The sequence below is a fragment of the Tachysurus fulvidraco genome, chromosome 10, assembly GCF_022655615.1.
Source record: "Tachysurus fulvidraco isolate hzauxx_2018 chromosome 10, HZAU_PFXX_2.0, whole genome shotgun sequence".
NCBI lineage: Eukaryota > Metazoa > Chordata > Actinopteri > Siluriformes > Bagridae > Tachysurus > Tachysurus fulvidraco.
This window is the reverse complement of record NC_062527.1, coordinates 13,272,641-13,291,113: the sequence shown is the minus strand read 5'-3', so window position 1 is coordinate 13,291,113 and position 18,473 is coordinate 13,272,641. Positions and strand designations below refer to the sequence as shown.

General features: G+C 38.5%; 1 protein-coding gene across 1 annotated transcript in view; it reads left to right on the top strand.

Moving 5' to 3' along the window:
- The window catches only part of brsk2a (BR serine/threonine kinase 2a), a 183,688-nt gene that overhangs the window by 107,641 nt on the left and 57,574 nt on the right, over positions 1-18,473 (top strand). Inside the window, exon 3 of the mRNA XM_047819701.1 lies at positions 16,873-16,958. Within this exon, the coding sequence (XP_047675657.1) occupies positions 16,873-16,958 (86 nt within the window). The remainder of the gene's footprint in view (positions 1-16,872; positions 16,959-18,473) is intronic.

Here is an 18,473-nt window from a genome sequence, read left to right as displayed (position 1 = left end):
TGAAGACCATGATAGCCTATCATGACAGCCATATCAATCTACAAACAACCTGTTGGATGTCCTGATTAGAGTCAGACCTTTTCTGCCTGCAACATACGTTGACACGTCAACTTTAAGAAAACATAAATAAAATTCACCAAATTGATATGGATCAGTTTTTATATACATTTTTATCCTTCATGTTATGTAAGGAGCCTGTTTAATAAATTCCCAGGTTAAGGCAGTGAGTGTGATTTTGTCACAGAAAATGTCACACGTTTATCAATTTACAGCTATTGTAATAAAAAAGGCTTTAATCCTAATGAGTATCTAATCAGATACCAGCTATCAGAATGTCCGTGTTACTTCTTGATTAAGATGCTGGCAAAGTGAACATTTCTACCTGAAGGTCTATTCTAGGCTACTTGTTTATCCGTTGCACATTCGAAAGCACGAACTGAAGCAAGTCGATGACTATAATACATTACAATGATGCACAGCACCCACATTGTATGTAGGGTTACATTGTGACTTTGTCTAAATGGTCAGATAGATAACCATCCAGTGGCTGCAAAAATAAGTAACCGATAAAATGGTTCATTGAGGAAGTATTTATAAATCTTATTAATGATAGCACAGAGGAAAATCAGCATTGTGTGCTTTCCTTATGCTATAAATATATTGTTTGTGCTGGTGCAGTTTTTTTGAAAAATGAACCTAAGGGTGTGTTCAGATTGAGAAATAAAGTAGAACAAGGCTACTTTTATTAGTACAAACATCACCATAGCAGCTTTTCTTCAGCACACAAGACTAGAACCTGTGGTCCTGAACTGCTGGCTGATGGGAAAAAGAAGTTTTGCATTGGAGACAAAAGCCCTATGGAAACAGTTGCATGCAGTATTTGGGTCAGACACTTCTATCTGCCCCGCCACAGTGTTAAACCTTTTGTGGCCACTGGTCAGAAATAAACCTGATTTTGCATAAAATAGGTCATACTATTTCAAATTCTGTCTTTTTTTCATGCCTGGTCAGGAAAGATTAGAAAACGGACCCTTGGTGTAGAGAAGATGCTTTGTTTCATAAGCTTTGTGATCCGGATTAACGAATTTGTTCTCTCACCTTGATTAGGAATTTTTCTGTCAGCTGTGTTATCATGTAGATCAGTCATTGCCTGCGTCAGCAGGGTGACTTGATTTTCTTGTGCAGTGGCATACCAAATGACAATCGAGTCCAACGCTGTTTCCTTAATCTACTGTGGTGTGAGTATTAGGCAGTGAGGTGGGAGTTGGATTAGATGCTCCCTGCTGCCCTCAATCTGCCTCATCTCCCGCATTTCTTTACCGGCTTGTCATCAACCCGATCAGCGCTCAACAAGCCCCCCACCCATAGCTGAGATAGGAAAGCCTGACAATTATTGCTCTGCCCATTGTTTCATTCCATTGTTGCTGTGTATGGCAGCTGATTTTGAAGCAGTAGACAGGATGAGTTTTTTGTTTTGTCTGGCTCAAGGCTTTGAGACTGGGCTGTGCTGGACTGTTTGTAGTTGGTCTAGCTTCGTAGTTTATGGTGAATGTCACAGAGTACTAGGCAGAGATGTGAACTAAGCTCTAATTTATGACAAGCAGGGTAGGACTTATCACTGGGTTGATCACGCAACCAACAACATTACTGAAATTTACTAAATTCTAAGTTAGATACGATGCACTAAAGTATCAAATTTCAGATAAGTTTAAATTATGTCTCTAATCAATATTTGCAGATTGTTTGCTTTAGTTCCCACTTGGAAAAAGAAATCCTATAACTGCAGTTTCATGTAATATTGTCACACAGGATTAAAGCCTAACATGTAATATGTAAACCATTAAACCATCCATTTTCCCACTGTCTAATTTATTATTTAGAGTTAAACAGGCTTGTGTTTTGTTGTAAATCAGCCTTAACATTAAAATCACCTGATTAATATTTTTTGACTCATTGAGGCATGGACTTAACAAGACCTCTAATGGTGTGGTGTGGTATCTGGCTGAATTGGACTTGTTTGTCCAGCACATCCAACAGATTGTAGATTGGGTTGAGATCTGGGAAATTTGAAGACCAAGTCAACACCTTGAACTCATGATCCTCAGACCATACATTTACTGCATTCGGCATTTAATCTCATTTTATACAACTGAGGGTTAAGGAGCATAGCAACGGCAGATTGGTGGACCTGAGAATTGAACATGCAACCTTCCGATTGGTGGTCCAACACCTTAACCAATAGCCTTCCACATCCCATTATAAAAGTGAATGCCATTGCAATGAACAGATGTACTTGTTTGGAACAATGGTGGTAGGTGGTACTGTAGGTGGTCAAGGTAACATCCACATGAATTCCAGGAACCAAGGTTTTCTAGCAGACAAGGCAATCTTCTTCCATTGCTTCCAATGATCCAGTTCTGATGCTCATGTACTGATTATAGGCACTTTCAAAAGTGGTCAGGGGTCAGGATGGACACTCTGGTCTGCAGCTACAGCTATGCTGCCTCATATGCAGCAAGTCATCAAGCCACAAGCTGGCCCATGTAAAAGTCACTCAAATCTTCACTCTTGATTCATTTTCCTGTTTCCAACACATGAACTTTAAAAATGATTGTTCATTTGCTGCTTAATTTATCCCACCTTTTGATACGCTTCACTTTTCACTTCACCTGTTACAGGTTTTAATGTCATGGCCAATCTGTGTATATTTGTAGCTACTACAGTTTCTCGTCAAATTTAAAATGCTGGGCCATACAGAGCTGTAAACAACAACAGTATTTGTTGCTACAAACGCACAAGGGACAAAATTGTTATTTACTATTGTAAATGTAAGGTTATCAAACTACTTCTGATATAGAGGCTTAGTGCATACAAAACATGTGACAGGGTGAGGACATGAATGTAAAACAGAATGACCAGGGTTAAAAAGAAAAAAATGTGGCAGGTAGGCATGATAATGAAAGCACAGAGATTAGAACATATCCTGCTTGAGAAAAGACAGAATGGAGTCCGAAACAGAAAGTTGGGTGGGGAGTACTGTAGAAGCTGGAATAATTGCCCCCTGAAGCAAATAACTGAAGTGAGAGAGGAAGATACGGAGCAAGAACCAAGCTGGAAAATGAGGCGTGCTCTATCACCCCGTAATGTGGTGTGAAACCCCTCCTGCAGCTGTGTGTCATCACTGTCTTCCATCCTGAGCTCCACACGCAGACGTGGGTGAAGAACGTGCTGCTGCACCAGACAAGGGGGAATAAACGTAGTGATGGCCATCAAATGCACACATACTGTGCCTGAAATAAATGTTCTTTGTCTCTGTGTGTGTGTGTGTGTGTGTGTGTGTGTGTGTGTGTGAGAGAGAGAGAGAGAGAGAGAGAGAGAGAGAGAGAGAGAGAGAGAGAGAGAGAGAATGATGGAAGGACACAGAGGAAAGAGAAAGACATAACTAGCAGAACCGAAATCCACTGAAAAGAAGCAGAAAAGAAAGATTGAGTGAGAACTGGTAAGATAGTGAGGACGAGGAGCTACGGGGGTGATGGAGGGAATGAGAAAACGCAGAGGTTTCAGATGAAAGAGTGTGAGCTGTGGATGCCTCTAATCTGGTTATCCTGACACGAGGAGGAGAGTGCAAGCACTTCTCGTGCCTTCATTTCTCTGCTTTCGCTGCTAAATGATTATAGATGGTGCGTGCTTCTCTTTCAGTGTCTCTGAGGAAGATCATCCCTTCTCTTCTCCTCCTTCTCCACTATTACACACATATGATGAAAAATCAGTCTCTCTCATACGCCTTCGGCTTGTGTATCGCCGCCAAAAATCTGTCTTTACCTTAAAGTCTTTCTCTATGAAGAACCCTTATCCTGAGTGCTCTTGATTATGCAGCTCCTTCTGATTTGTCACCACATCTCATCACATTTAGCTACTAGACACATAGCTCATCCCTAAGATACAAAACATGTCTGTATCCAATATTCATAACATAATATGTATAATACTACACATAATAAACCTTTGTACTGTACAGCGCATGACCTTATAAGATTAGATTAAGATTCAGATTGTTGATTATTTTTCTGTAGCAGCACAGCTCAGACAGTAGTAATGGCTGTTTAATAAAAGTTTCATATTCATAAACTTGTTCTTATACATCAGCCTTTTCATAGCCACAACTTGTATGGTTAATGCGACCTGTACGGTTAATGCGATCACAGAAATAACCACAAATACTAGCAAAAGAGATTATGATTTTTCAAAATGACCACAGATTTTCCACAGATTCAGGCCAAGACGCTTGATGTGACATCATCACTACACGCATTCAGCCGAAACCCTCTTTGATTCAAGTGTGTCGAACATGAGCACAGCTATAATAGAAAGTAATTACATATGTGTTTTTACTAGGTTCAGTTTAAAATGGTTGCAATTTTAGCAATTCAGGTAGCTTTCAACACATTATTTAAAAGTTGCAGCAAAAACAAGCATTTTTAAAGCAATTAAAAAAATTCCTGAAAGGAACAGGTAAACAAAGCGAATAATAAATGCATTCTGGATGAATTCTGCATTTATAAGAAGGGCTAAGGATAGTGCTGGTGCGTCGACATTTCTCTTTGTTTCATAACTAGTGCTTTTCAATTCACTTTCAGGAAATGGAAATTCATTGTTTGGCTCTATTAACTTGTTCGTGGACTCTGCGTTTCCTGGTCTGTCTTAATCAATAGAAGGGTCAAGTGACTAAATTTCCAGTCTAATTCCATGCCTAGATTTTTTTTTGTTCATATTCCTCTTTTCTCTGGACAGTTTTTGAATTAAATATAGATTTTTATACACTAAGCTAAACTGGGGAATAGATTTTTGCCTCAAGAACATTAGGCTGAAGTAAATTACTATCTTGGCTTTAACTGAATTATTCTGTAGCTCCTTTATATAATGTCAGTGTTTAGACTGTTTGTTGGTATTTGAATTAATGGCTATCTCATGAATTGCTTTTGAATGGTTTGAGCACAAACCTTGATAACTCAAAAACTAGCCGGTCAGTAAATAATGTCACCTCTAATACTATATGATAATAATAAGTTGTGTTCGCTGAGTAGACGGTTCAGGGACAAAAAAATACATCATTTTAATAGTTGAATTAAATCTGAGGTTTCTGAAGCATCGATTTTACAGTTAAAGGTTTTGACGGCAGTAAATAGGTGAAAAAAATCCCTGATATAGAAAGACTGGCAGAGGAATTATAATAAAGCTTTACATTTATTCCCTTTTGTTGTGTTCACTACAGTCGCAATCCAAAACATAAAGAAAGAGGATTTTTATACATGATGTAAAGAAGAATGGTGAATTGAATTAATTTATTTCTATTGAATTATTTGTTATTTGTTAAATAGATGTAATGTCATTTAAAGCAGTGTGTGTGTGTCTGTGTCTGTGTGTCTGTGTGTGTGTGTTTATAACAAATTGACATAAAGGATTTAACAAATGACAACAATAGACAGTGTATTAGGATCATAGAATTGTTACTATATGAATGCAATATGAAGCAAACTGAGTACGTTGTAGATGCAGCTAGATCTCAGTCTTCTGCTTATTTTTCAAAAAGCTAAAGAATTCACAGACAACGTGGCTTGAACCTGATGTACAGTAGCACATGCCGAATGGTGTCTTCCCTTTCAAACTGAATGTCACATTGAGATTGTGGTTAATAATTAAATTAATTCGACTACTTTTATTTGACTACATTTTTTGACTCCCCATTATGTATATTGTTCCCGGTTTCTAGCTGTTCCAGATGATTCCTCCGATTTAAAGAGGACATTTCCACTGGTTATGACTTTGACATAAAATGTTCCTGAAGTGTATCCAGTAGTGTAAGCTCCAGAAGCGATTTTAGCTTTCAATTGATTTTAGATGTATTTTTGGTGCATTTCCACTTGCAGTTTTCTGCTAATCAGATTGACAACACAGCTCTCTACAGCTTCAAGACAGAAGACAAGAAAGAGCTTAAAAACAAAACCCGCCTTCTGACCGCCTCCATGCTCTCTAAGCCAAGCAAGTATCATTGTCTTCGTCTGCTTTGCTTCAGACAACTCCAGGTCCCTGAACGTTCCAGCTCTTTCTGGCTCAATCTCTGTTCCTGACATTCATCAGGAGAAGGTTTTAAGCACATTAGCGTGTTGCGCTTAGTGCACTTCTCTTTCATCAGTACTCAGGCCTCACGGCAAGGTGTTAGCTGCTGAATATGGATGTTATCTCGTGTAGAGGAAGATAAGTGAGCCAAGCTTCCTGCAGCACAGCGATGCTAATAGTTCAGACGTGCTCAATTGCCAGCTTAGAGCGAGTCAAGTGCTGCAATATTCAGTAGCACTGTGTTGACTGAGCAACAAGTGATTCTCTGTCAGAAATGCAGGGTTACAGGGAAGTCACTTGGAACTGAACTTCAAATGAGGAATGCTATTTCACTTCAATGTGTGATGAATTGAATTGATGGAGACATATACTGACAGTTCTGTACCGATCATTTAGGATGCTATAAGACCGATTTTACAGGAACAGGTCTGGAAAGTGAGATACTGGAGGATAGCTAGCTTCCCAAGTACAGTGGACACTATAAGACTGCTTTAAACATATCAAGGCACAAATATGAGTAACACTTAGATACTGAATGTAATTTAAAAAAGAAATTGTAATATAAGATTAAGTAGTGTCGCTCTCTCTCTGGCTTCCACTAAACTCCACTGCTTAGAGATCTCTATGCCTTGATTATATTAATATAAATATTCTATTTGCACCCAGAGAAATATAGGAAAATATCTCATTTCTAAATGGATGAAAATAATAAGTCACTGTATCCCTTTGCATCATGTTTAGCAACACAATAAAGTTGTCCACTAAATGACAGCACAGCGAATTTTTCCTTCACATATCACAGCTTAGGAAGCTGGGGTCAGCCAGCAGACTTGGAGCAGAGAAAGCATTAAGTGCCTTACTAAGTGCCCCACAGTGGCAGCTTGGCAGTGCTGGGGCTTCTGATCAGTGAACAGTCAAAATCATAGCATGTCACTACATGTCATACTGTATGACTATGTATGCGACCTAAATTTTGAATATTGGGTGCTGTTTTTAATGATATACTGTATAATAGGTGTGTATTATAGATTATTATAGCTAGGCTTTGCAGATGGATTTATTTTATTTAAATATAATCATATGTCAGGTTGCTGTGTGGAGTTTTACACGTTCTCTCTCTCTGCCCATTTGAGGTTTTCTCAACGATCTCCAGTTTACTCCCGACTCCTGAAATCATGCCATTTGGTGAATTTGTGACTTTAAATAGCTCTAGTGTAAATTTGTGTGTACACGATGCCTTGCGATGGACTGGCGTTCCATTTCACATCCAGCTTTCCCATGACCATGACCAGAATAAAGCTATTAATGTCAATTACCTACTTTTGGAGTTTGTGTGATATTATTTAACATTATTCAAACTGTTTGATATTATTGAACTGCTAGATTTATGCTAGTTTTGTGTAAATAAAAGCGGGCCTTTATTTATAGCATTCGGTCAAACGGATAAAGTAAAGATGCAATTCATCTAGTGGCAATCAATTTTGTAAATTTCCTAAAGCAGACTTGTTTTGTGTGTCTCAGGCTAAGAATAATCGTACTGTGCGTCCAGGGCTATTTTTGACCCCAGTGCACAAAGATACACCGATATATTTTTCATGATGATTGGGCTGTAGGGTCACTAGTGTGCATCGACCTGCCGCTCTTGTCTTATTGATCATCTGGGTACAGTAGCTCAAAGATCTGAGCTAGCCATCGACCATGCAGCCTGGGTCAGAAAAGGAAGTGAACTTCACCCACACAGCCTTGATGCATGGTTGCATAGATTTGGCAAATGGTCTAATTTTTCCTTTTCCATTTGTATTGGTTGGATACTGGGGAGGTCATGCAGAAGCAGTGCATAACAGAACTCTATTTATTTAGTCATTACTGTTAGTAAATTCTGCTGTTTATATATTTGAGACACTTCTGAGATATGTTTATATGATGAGAGCTTCTTAGATGGTAAGAATAATTAATTTTTCAATATTTACCAAGTCATATCTTTCCTGTGTGAACATGCAGGATGACAGCTGAAAGTAAAGATGTTGGGAGGAAAATAATTAAAAAAAAAAAGTTCAGCAATAAAATATTTACTTTTTCCTCCCGATCTTGGAGTCATCTGTAGCTTCATCTATAGCTCTGAACTGTGGCAAAATTCTTCAAGTGCTTCAAAAATAGTAATAAATGATTAAAATCAGAGAAGTGGTTATTAAGTATTATGCATTATAATTGCAGTAAAGTGTTAAATAATCTTGTTTTAATGTGATGATAATTTAAAAATCAGTAACTTAATTGTTTCAATATTTATTCCTATGGAGACTTTAGTCTGTATTACTCTGGATTTGTTGAATTAAAGTACCATTAAATTGTCGTTAGTCTGGGTTAATTTCATCAACTTCTAGCTCAAGGCTCATTTCAGTTCTCATTTTCGATGTGATGTGGGTACCAGGTTACTCAGTTCTTTGACCCGTGGAGTCTCTGTGTAACTGTGGACGGTGGAAATAAAGCTTTACACCATGCCTTTGACTGCCTGTAAGAATAAGACCTCTAGTAACCTCTAAGCCCACACGCACTCCGTCCTAAACCATTAGACTTCATTATGGACAAGGTCATCTCAGGACACGTCCATTAGCATGGAGTTATATCTCTATTCTGCCATAAGTCAGTCACATCCACAGGCCTAAGTGACAGCGTGATTGATTTGTCTTTGCACATCAGCGCAATGATTAGGATGAGACTCGTCACTAGACAGCACTTGAGCTCTAAGCTCGAGTGACACAAGCAGACCTTTGTCCTTGGGTTAGGCGAGACGGTACATGGAAGGGTTTGGTGGTGTTTTTGCTTTGGTAGGAGAGTTGGTGTGATAAACATAGTTAGTGGCTGGGAGTGTGCTGGTTCCTCTGTGGGCTTTCTGATCGATGGACATTTCTGAGACATTGATTAAACCTCCCTTGTGTGCATTTTGGCTTTGGCGTGAGAGGAGATGAGTGCTAAGATTAACTCAAAGCTGGAAACTGTGTGTGTGTGTGTGTGTGTGTGTGTGTGTGTGTGTGTGTGTGTGTGTGTGTGTGTGTGTGTGTGTGTGTGTGTGTGTGTGTGTGTGTGTGTGTGTGTGTGTGTGTGAGAGAGACTCAATGAACTACTGGGTCAGGTCCAGATCAGACTGATGATATTTTAGCTTAAAGTAAATATGGAACAGGCTTTTTTTCTTTTTTTGCCCAGTTGACAGCCAGAATGTTGATCTAGCACTCAGGAGGTTTTCAATATCTAACATTGTTGAAATTGAACAGCTTTGATTTTTGAAATGACATACTTTATGTCCTTTAAAGATGAATGTGTCCTTTATTATTATTCTAATGTCACTATCCATTGACAACATTCACTTTTGGGTTCCTCTGATCCAACAGCAATTCCCTGTAAAGAAGTTTACTTCTTTTTCACCCTTTTTGCTTGTACTGTAAGTGGCCTAAATATTGCATATGCATGCTCATTTAAATATGTTCAGAAGTGTTTTCTTGCAAATTAAATGTACCTGACTTCTAGAATATGCAGTAAAAGCTGATGTAGGCTAAATTGCTTTAACATAAGCTTCAAGGGTAAAAGAGCTGTTATCTGCTACATGTCCACTTGCAAAAATCACTTAAGGCTCTGCTATGGGCATATATTTCTCCCTCCAGCCAAAGTATTCCAGTTTGAGAAAGACATGTCCTCCCTCATGTCTCACCAGATTCAATTTGTGCTCTTCAGCCTCTTGTAGTTGAACATCAGGCCTATCTCAAGCAATTTCCCAGCCAATTTCAGTCAGCGACGGCTCCTGTAGGCTAAGTGTTAATGGTGCTCCTGAGATATATCTGCTTTAAACCGAGTGGAGAACGAGCAAAAAGTATTCAATTCCTCCGTCATTGGAATGTATTGGTTATTCCAACAAGGATAGGACCCATTGCCAGAGCAATTCTGAGGCTTGCTAACATCCTGCTGTTCAGCTAAGTAGCACTGAAAGTGCACAGGACTACAAAGAAGCTTGCAGCAAACGTGTGTGAGCAGGGATGTTTATCGTACAGATGTAGGACAGCTCACAGGAGCACGGCAAGTGCCAAGGCCTGATGTTTTTTATTTGCGCGACCTTGAGATGTACCATAAAACTCAGGCGGCGGTTCATCTTTCACATAGTGTTTGTCTCAGGGGTGAGGGTTATTTGGATTTTCAGAGCGAGCGTTTGCATCACGTTTTCAAGGTGAAGAAAATAAATAGGAAAACTCAGTTAGTAGACTTTAGAGATTTGAAAAGAATAAACTATTCCCAAACACATCCTAGGGAATTATTTGAAGTCCATTTTCTCTGAATCCCCCTCGATTGACTTGTAGACTCTGCAAACCATTGCTGCATTTAAAGGAGAACAGGTTGGAATGGTTAAGTATGAAACTCAGCAAACTTTCCTTTTCCATGTGCCAGTAAAAATTCAAGGGCATTTTCTTCTATATTGAGTGTCTATCGTGGCATGTTCTCGCTGCTGTCACCACTTGCCATGCTAGTAGCTGTCTGTTCACACAGATAGGGCTTCTGCTGTCTGCTAAAAAATGTTCACAGTCAGCACCTGTGTTAATAAAAACCATAAACTCTGGCCAAGCCTCAGGAGACCATGGGACTGGGAATGTTACTGTATCTGTAGGTGTCTGTACTGTACTAAAGTATCCAGCATATACTTTCTGAACTATTTCTAGTTTAAGGATTCTCACTTCCTGCCACTGTGAATGGTTGCACTCAGTGTACATCCCAAAAAATATACCCAAGGTTCACCTTTGTATCAGTGTTTATGGGCAGTGTACCACTGGTCCCACTGGTGTTAGGTTTGTGTTGTCCAGTGGTCTCTACATGGTCTCTGTGCAGCAGTTTGCACAGGCAGTGACCTTCATGCACTTGCATTTTATTACACTTTACTAGTACAGTATGTATGCATTTTGTTTGCATTGCCTATAATAACGAGAGAGAGAGAGAGAGAGAGAGAGAGAGAGAGAGAGAGAGAGAGAGAGAGAGAGAGAGAGAGAGAGAGAGAATATATAACCAATAAATTTTTTATACAAAATCTTTATCCCGAAAGCCTTGAAATGCCCAGATAAATGCATCTTGAGAACAGGGTTTCTGATTGTTTCATCATATTAAAAGCACGCTCAGTGTCTCTCTGAACCGAAGGCCTGGAGGTCACTTTTTATTTTCATCAGAAATTTGGGCAGCCCTGCCATGCTAGCTTGAAACGCCAATTTTAGCAATTGCGGTGTCTTTGAGATGTCATAATACTTTTCTCCTTATGTTTTTATCTCTGAGCCGTAAGTCTGCCTCAGGGTGTGCTTTCCATAACCTGCCATGACCTCATATGACATTCAACTATAACAACCTGAGAGGTCCCAAAATGATGACTGTATGTTGGCATTTGGTTAAATTCTAACATAGAGATATATTGATAAACAACAAAACCTTGTCATAAAACTGGTTTGATGTTATTTGGATGGTTTGTGGGATATTTATAAAGGTGATGTATTGAGGTTTTGTGCTACTCGGATTGTTGAAATTGCAAGTGCAGGATTCTTCTTTTAAACTACTAGCAGTGAAGATATATGTAATTACTTTCTACGATAGATGTACTCATGTTCATGTACACACTTAAATCAAAAAGAGCTTTGTCTGAGTGCATGTTGAGAGGATTTTACATGACATGTCTTGGACAGAATCTGTAGAAAATGTGTGATAAATGTATAAAAATGCATGATGATAAGGCTTTTAAAATCGTGGCAAATCCTGGAGGGACTGTCTATAGCTATCACATACAAACCTCTAAAGTACTAGTGTTTACTAAAAGAAACAAACATTCTGTATAAAGCATAAAATTAGCTGAGACAATTATTTTAGGCGTGAGCTGTTAGGCGTAAGAGGCAAGGATCCATCACAAAAAACACACAGTGTGTATAAAATAGAATAGTGCATGCATGTTAAGTCCAGCTTTACCGATCCATAGTAATAATAATGATGAATGCACTTCATCTATTACACTTTTACTATATTAAAATTTTTACTGTGTTCACTCTACACGTCATGCATTAAAACAGTATGCTCTCATTGAAAACGTACATTAGTGTTTTAAGGCCTCCGTTGTTGCCCTCCTACAGTCGCTAACAGTTATTCTGTTAAGAGAAGAAAACTCTCTGCTAGCTGCAGTAAATCCAAGCACTTCAGTCAAAGTTTTTACACAGAACCTGTTTTAAACCGACCTTTTTCAGGTTAATGATCACGACACAGTGATGATAACTGAGGTGATTGTAGAAAGCAAATTATCTCGCTGTTCTCCCTGTCAAATAACCAATTTGGATTAGTGTCAGTCTCTTGCACTGGCCTGACCTTGGCTTCGAGCGGCAGTGTGATCTTTCCAGGGTTATTCCCTTACTCCGAACAAGTTCCACGTTTTTCTCTGTTAGCCCATGCATTTTTTACCATTATTGCTTATTATTAGAAAGCTAAACTCTGTGACCTGTGAGAGACAAATAGAGCACACAGAGGGGTGCTAAAGTATCCTTCCTGCATTTTAACGATTTGTCTTGCTTGATTAGCTTTCCCGATGCCCTAAACCTCCGGATCAAACCCGGTCTCCAGGTAGTACTAGGGATGAGGACTTAGCAGACCTGCGGTAATAACTTGGTAATGAAGCTGTATGGAAATTGGATGGACGTATGCACACAGATGTGTGGAGGTAATTAATGCTGGTCTATTCATAAGAGAAGGCAGCACAGGGAGCTGGCTCAGTGGCATTTGAAGCAAGTGGGTCAATACTGTAAGATGGAGTGGTGAGAAGTTCGGCAGCAGTGGGCTAACTCCATCTTAATGAGGGAGGGAAGGGAATGCGCTAATTTGCAGCAGGTCTACTTGAGCAGGGAAATAAGTTATCGCTCTTAAAGTTTACTCCTACAGAAAGTACCATATTACCTTCCTAGATATTCTCTGTGGCCTTGCCCCTGTCTCTGCTTGGCCTCGACTGGCACTGCTAGGAACTCCTGGCACTGGGATGAAGATGAATTGGAGCTGCTCCATTTCACTATGCCTCTGATGGTGGCTGTTGTAGTGCTGTTAGATCACTGATCCACAGTTTCCTCACCCACAGGACAAACGATAAAGATGCCAGGTGAACAAATTGGCTTAAGTACGGCAGGGTTGCTGTCCATGGTCCTCTTCTATCATACTGATACATTTAAAGCGTCGGATGAACAACAATTATTCAAAACTGTCCTCTGGGGAGAAATGATGCTTTGAATTAAATGGAATATTCTGCATGCCGAAGTAAACATGCTGGAACTTGACATGTTTCACCTGTCATTTATATTTTAGAGTTTACTAGATTTCCACTATTTAGGAAGCATTTTTCGTGATTTTTAGTTTGAAATGACTCATACTGTACTGTATGTGCTAACATTTAGATCAGTCTGGTGATTCCCTGATTGACTGACTGATACAAAACCCACTCAATCAAAACTGTTCCTCAACTGTGTTTTCCTGAACGATTACACGTAACATGTACTGACCATTGCACACAGTGACGAAACAGTGGCAAGGTAAAATGATTCATAAGTGTAAATTATTCGGCCTACGTGAAATTAAAAATGCAACACAAGCCCTAAAAAACTCTGCTCTGAAATCCAGCTTAGCATTTTGTCTCTGCCCTTGTCAGAAGAGATTCTCATCAAGGTCCTCCTTGTAAAATAAAGCTAAAACAAATAAGAGCTAAAGCATGATGTGCTGCTGTAGGCAGATATACGGTGGGGTGATGTTACCACTCATTATTTTTCTTATTATTAAATGCCCTGGAGTACAACCTGGCAAACACATTTTTAAGAACAAAATCAGAGATTAGACATTTTTCTTTGATAAATATAGATTGGTTTTATTAAACCTTAGAGATAGTACAAGTCAATTTGAATGAACAGTTTCTATAAAAACGAGTTAATAGTTAAAACACATGCAACTGCAATAAAAAAGTGGTATTGTATGATGTCACTATAAGGGTATGTTAATAGTTTGAATGAATTAGTCCTAGTCCTAATCACTGTACATTTGGTTTTATTATCATCTTCAAACAGCTTATAAAATAGCACTTGATCCAGTAGCTCTTGTTATTGTTTGCATTGTAAGAGTATGACTCTTGGACAGAAAAACCCCACAGTATTTACTTAATATAAACTTGTGTGTGTTCACATACAGTAACATACCCAATCATGATGGCAGTGAAATGTTTTTTTGTTTTGTTGTTGTTGTTTTTCTCAAATTTTTTACACGTTATAACAAAATATATATATATATAATTAAGAGTAAAAATAAAACGGAATGGCATTATCTGTACACAACAGAGCAAAAATAAATAAACAGAATATTTAAAAAATACAGCATATGGATACAATATATTTATTGATAATATGAATATGAATATGCTGATATTCAGTCAGTGCCATCTAAATAAATAATACACTAATATCTGTCTCAGAGCTTTAATAGAGCCAGAGACTGCACTAATATTTTCCACATCAGTTCCATTTTATTCTTTTTTCATTGTTACTGTAAAACTCTTCACACATTACAAAAACTTCCTGTTACTATCATCTGCAGCTGTATAACTCAGTGAGTAGGAAACTACCTGAGCGTACAGGTGTGTGAGATGATTTGTGGAGAGATGATGTGAGGCAGGGTCAGAAGAGTAAAAGAAATGTCTCTCTTTCCATCATGTGATTGCATGTGACAGCTGTGCATGCTGGAGCTATTCCCAAGACACTGATGGGAATCAGAGATGAATGCCCATCATGCAACAGGCACAATCTCTGACTCAGTCTTAGCATCTTAAACTCCTTAGTGTTTGAGGTTTGCAGAATTCTTTGGCTTCCATGCTGACTTGACCGGATATGTCAAATCCACTCGGCATATTAATCCATGAGCGAAATGTCGTCATACTGCGTACACTTTAGTGCTGTCTGTACATGCCACCGGTGCTTACGTGTGCAGCCGAGTGCAGCTTGGAGACAAATCAATGTGCCACAGCAGGGTCTGTATTCTGTAAAATAGAAAATAGATGGATGGATGAAATAAATACACAGAAATGTCTACACAAGACATTCTGTTGTGTTTCTGTTGCAGTTTTCCTTTTACAGCATGGAAGAAGTGTTTTATGGATAAATTGGTTAAAGGCTTTGCAGATGAAGCAAATTCCAGAGTGACGTTGTATATCAACAGTGCATCAACATTGATAAGCAAAGATCCATCCCCCTTCAGCTCTTTCTACATGGTTTTTATTTAGAGATGTACAATTTGTTGTCTTGAGCTGCTTTAGCTGTTTGGGGTCACCACATTTGGCACATGTTTTACACCGGATTCTCTTCCTGAAGCAACCTTCCCCTTTTATCCTGGCTTGTGACTGGCATTAGTACAGCTTTGGTTCCCTGCCCGAGGTTTGAACCCGTGCCATAATAGTGACAACACAGGATCACAAGACAGGATATTATGAGCTGTACAATATCATCTGCCTTGAGAAAGTCTTGTAGTGACTTTTTTTGGAATGAAAATGAAAATGGAATGCATCTGCATTTTTTTGGTGTTTTTAATTGTACAGTATATGCCTGCTTTAATATAGGGAATAACAGCAACTAATTTGTTTCTGGATATTCCACAGCATTAAATTGAGCTATAAATGAATTCTAATGAAATAAAAATGACTATGTACTGTTTTTTCTAATCAGTGACAAATCACTGAGAAATGCTTCTAATAAAATGCATTATTAAAGAAAAATCTTTTTTTGGGATGCAGCCTTCTGTATTGCTGAAATCTATAACTGTTAAATATTACTATAACGAATTCAGAAATTATGCTGATGCTTATTCAGTATTTATACATTGCCCAAAAACTCCTGGTTACATATTTCTTCTTGACTATATACAGTTGTAGAAATGATTCCATTTATAATGACTCAATCATATGAGGATTTGTTCCCTTCTCAGTCTGGTTCCTCTCAAGGTTCCTTCCTCATATCGTCTCAGGGAGGTTTTTTTCCGTCATCATCTCTGGCTTGCTCATTAGGAATAAATAAAGGCCTGTAGATGTTGGGTCATGTCAAGTAGCATTGGGAAGGGTCTCAAAATCCAAAGCAGTAAAAACTCAATTTGATATTTGTCTCTGTGAGTGTTGTATGAAGTACAACGCCAGCCTGCACCATCCAGCTCTTTTCCTGCTGCTTATAAAGCTTTGTGCAGTGGAACCCTGTTGAAGCTCTAAGCCTGGATCTTGTGTATGTCTGAGTCTAGCTACATCTCTTAAGTGTTTTTAAAAGCACATCACTCAGCAGCCGTCACATCACAGCCTTTCAAATGTTCACTCTCACTTGTACTGAGAAAGTCTACAAGGTTTGACTTCTTTTGAACGTGACACTGCGAGGTGACAGTTAAACAGCTTGCTGTGTCATTCACTCTCCACTTTTTGTTGTTGTTGTTGTTTAAGTTTGCATTGTTGAACTTCTGAGCAAAATCGGAAAGTTTTTTTTAGTTGTTGTTTCTCTTGGAAAACTCTTGTGTAACTTTTCATGATGATTGCTGATGTAACACTTGGTTCATGCTGAGGAGAAATTCTATTGTAAGATTCACTATGCCACTATTATCCACACGTAGAAAACAGACTGAATATCTTTATGTAGCGCTGACACATCCATTAAAATCCACTTCATGGGTTATTGTGTCTTTCTCTCTTCTTTTCTACAGGTGGAACGAGAAATCGCTATTCTCAAGCTAATAGAACACCCACACGTTTTAAAGTTGCACGACGTCTACGAAAACAAGAAATATTTGTAAGTATTGCATTTTGGTGAACTCAGATATGTTTGGATGACTCGTTATTGCTAAGCATGTAGTCACCGTGCTGAATTGTGGAAGTCACTCAAAGGACCAGATCACTCAGATGCTCTATTTAAAGAGCCATTAATAGTGATCTAAGTACCATTAATAATATTGATATTAATATCAATATTAATATCGATATTAATATCGATATTAATATTAATAATAATAATAATAATAATAATAATAATAATAATAATAATAATAATAATAATAATAATAATGAATGCATGAATCGGTGTGTGTTCTTTTACAGCAGTCTGAAATCTACTAATTTATCTACAGGTGGCTTTTTATATAAACATCATGAGAACAGACATAACATTCAACATCTGTTTAAAAACTTTAGCCTTAAATATTTGCACACAGGTGACAGGTGTTTTTTTTAAATAAATTGCCTGGACCAGATAAATAGAAAAGACCCTCATTTGTTGGTTTATCTCTTAAAAATGATGTCCTAAAGCTAACCTTGTGGATCTGCGACATGGGGTAGAAGGCAAGCAGAGCAAACAATGTGTGTTTAAATTGTGATAATGCTCACGCTGGCCTGAGAATCAAGGCAGACATGTTTTTGTTTGATTTCATTTGCCTTCCCAAATCATGCTGTGAATGTTAAAAAGGATTTCGCTTCAAATCATGTCTCTGATAGTTTGTATAGATATGACAGGTAATTGCACAAACAAATCTCTTTTAAGATGATATGGAACAATCAGATAACATGATGTTGTGCCAGAAATCTTTTCAGTCAGTGCGTGTGCGTGTGTGTGTATGTGTGTGTGTGAATGTGTGTGAGAGTGCATATATGTGTGTGTGTTTGTGTGTGAGAAAGTGTGAATGTATGTGTGTGCGTGTGTGTACGAGTCTGTCTACACGTGTGCACTCATGTGTGTGTGTGTGTGTGTGTGTGTGTGTATATACCTGTGTGCCTGTGTGTACATGTCTGTGTCTGTATGTGCGTGTCTATACATGTGTGCGTTTGCATGTATGTGTGATTGTGTGCATGTATGTGTGTCTGTGTGTGTGTGATTGTGCATGTGCATGTGTGAGTGTGTGAGCATGTGTGTGCATGCATGTGAGAGTACTGTATGTGCATGTGTGTATACGTGTGTGTGTGCGTGTGTGTGTAAAAGGCTTGAGGCACTGGCTGAAATGGCAAGGGATTATTGTACTTCTCTATTCAAACAATGCAAGCAATTAAAAGAAGCATTTCCTCCGTGTATTCTCTTTATGTAATGTCACTTTAAGCTCTTGATGCTGTGTGCTGTGTGCTCTCAGTAAGTCACAGTGCATTCCCCCTGTTAACCTCTAATGGCTTCAAGGAGTCATTAAACCCACCAAAGGAAACCAGTTGAGACAATATTGTATTAGAGTGACAGAAAGCCGAGGACGACCCACTGGCACTACCTATAAAACCGCTCAAGACATTTATGGTTGCGGTGCGAGTTACAGATCAGCAGGAATTTCTA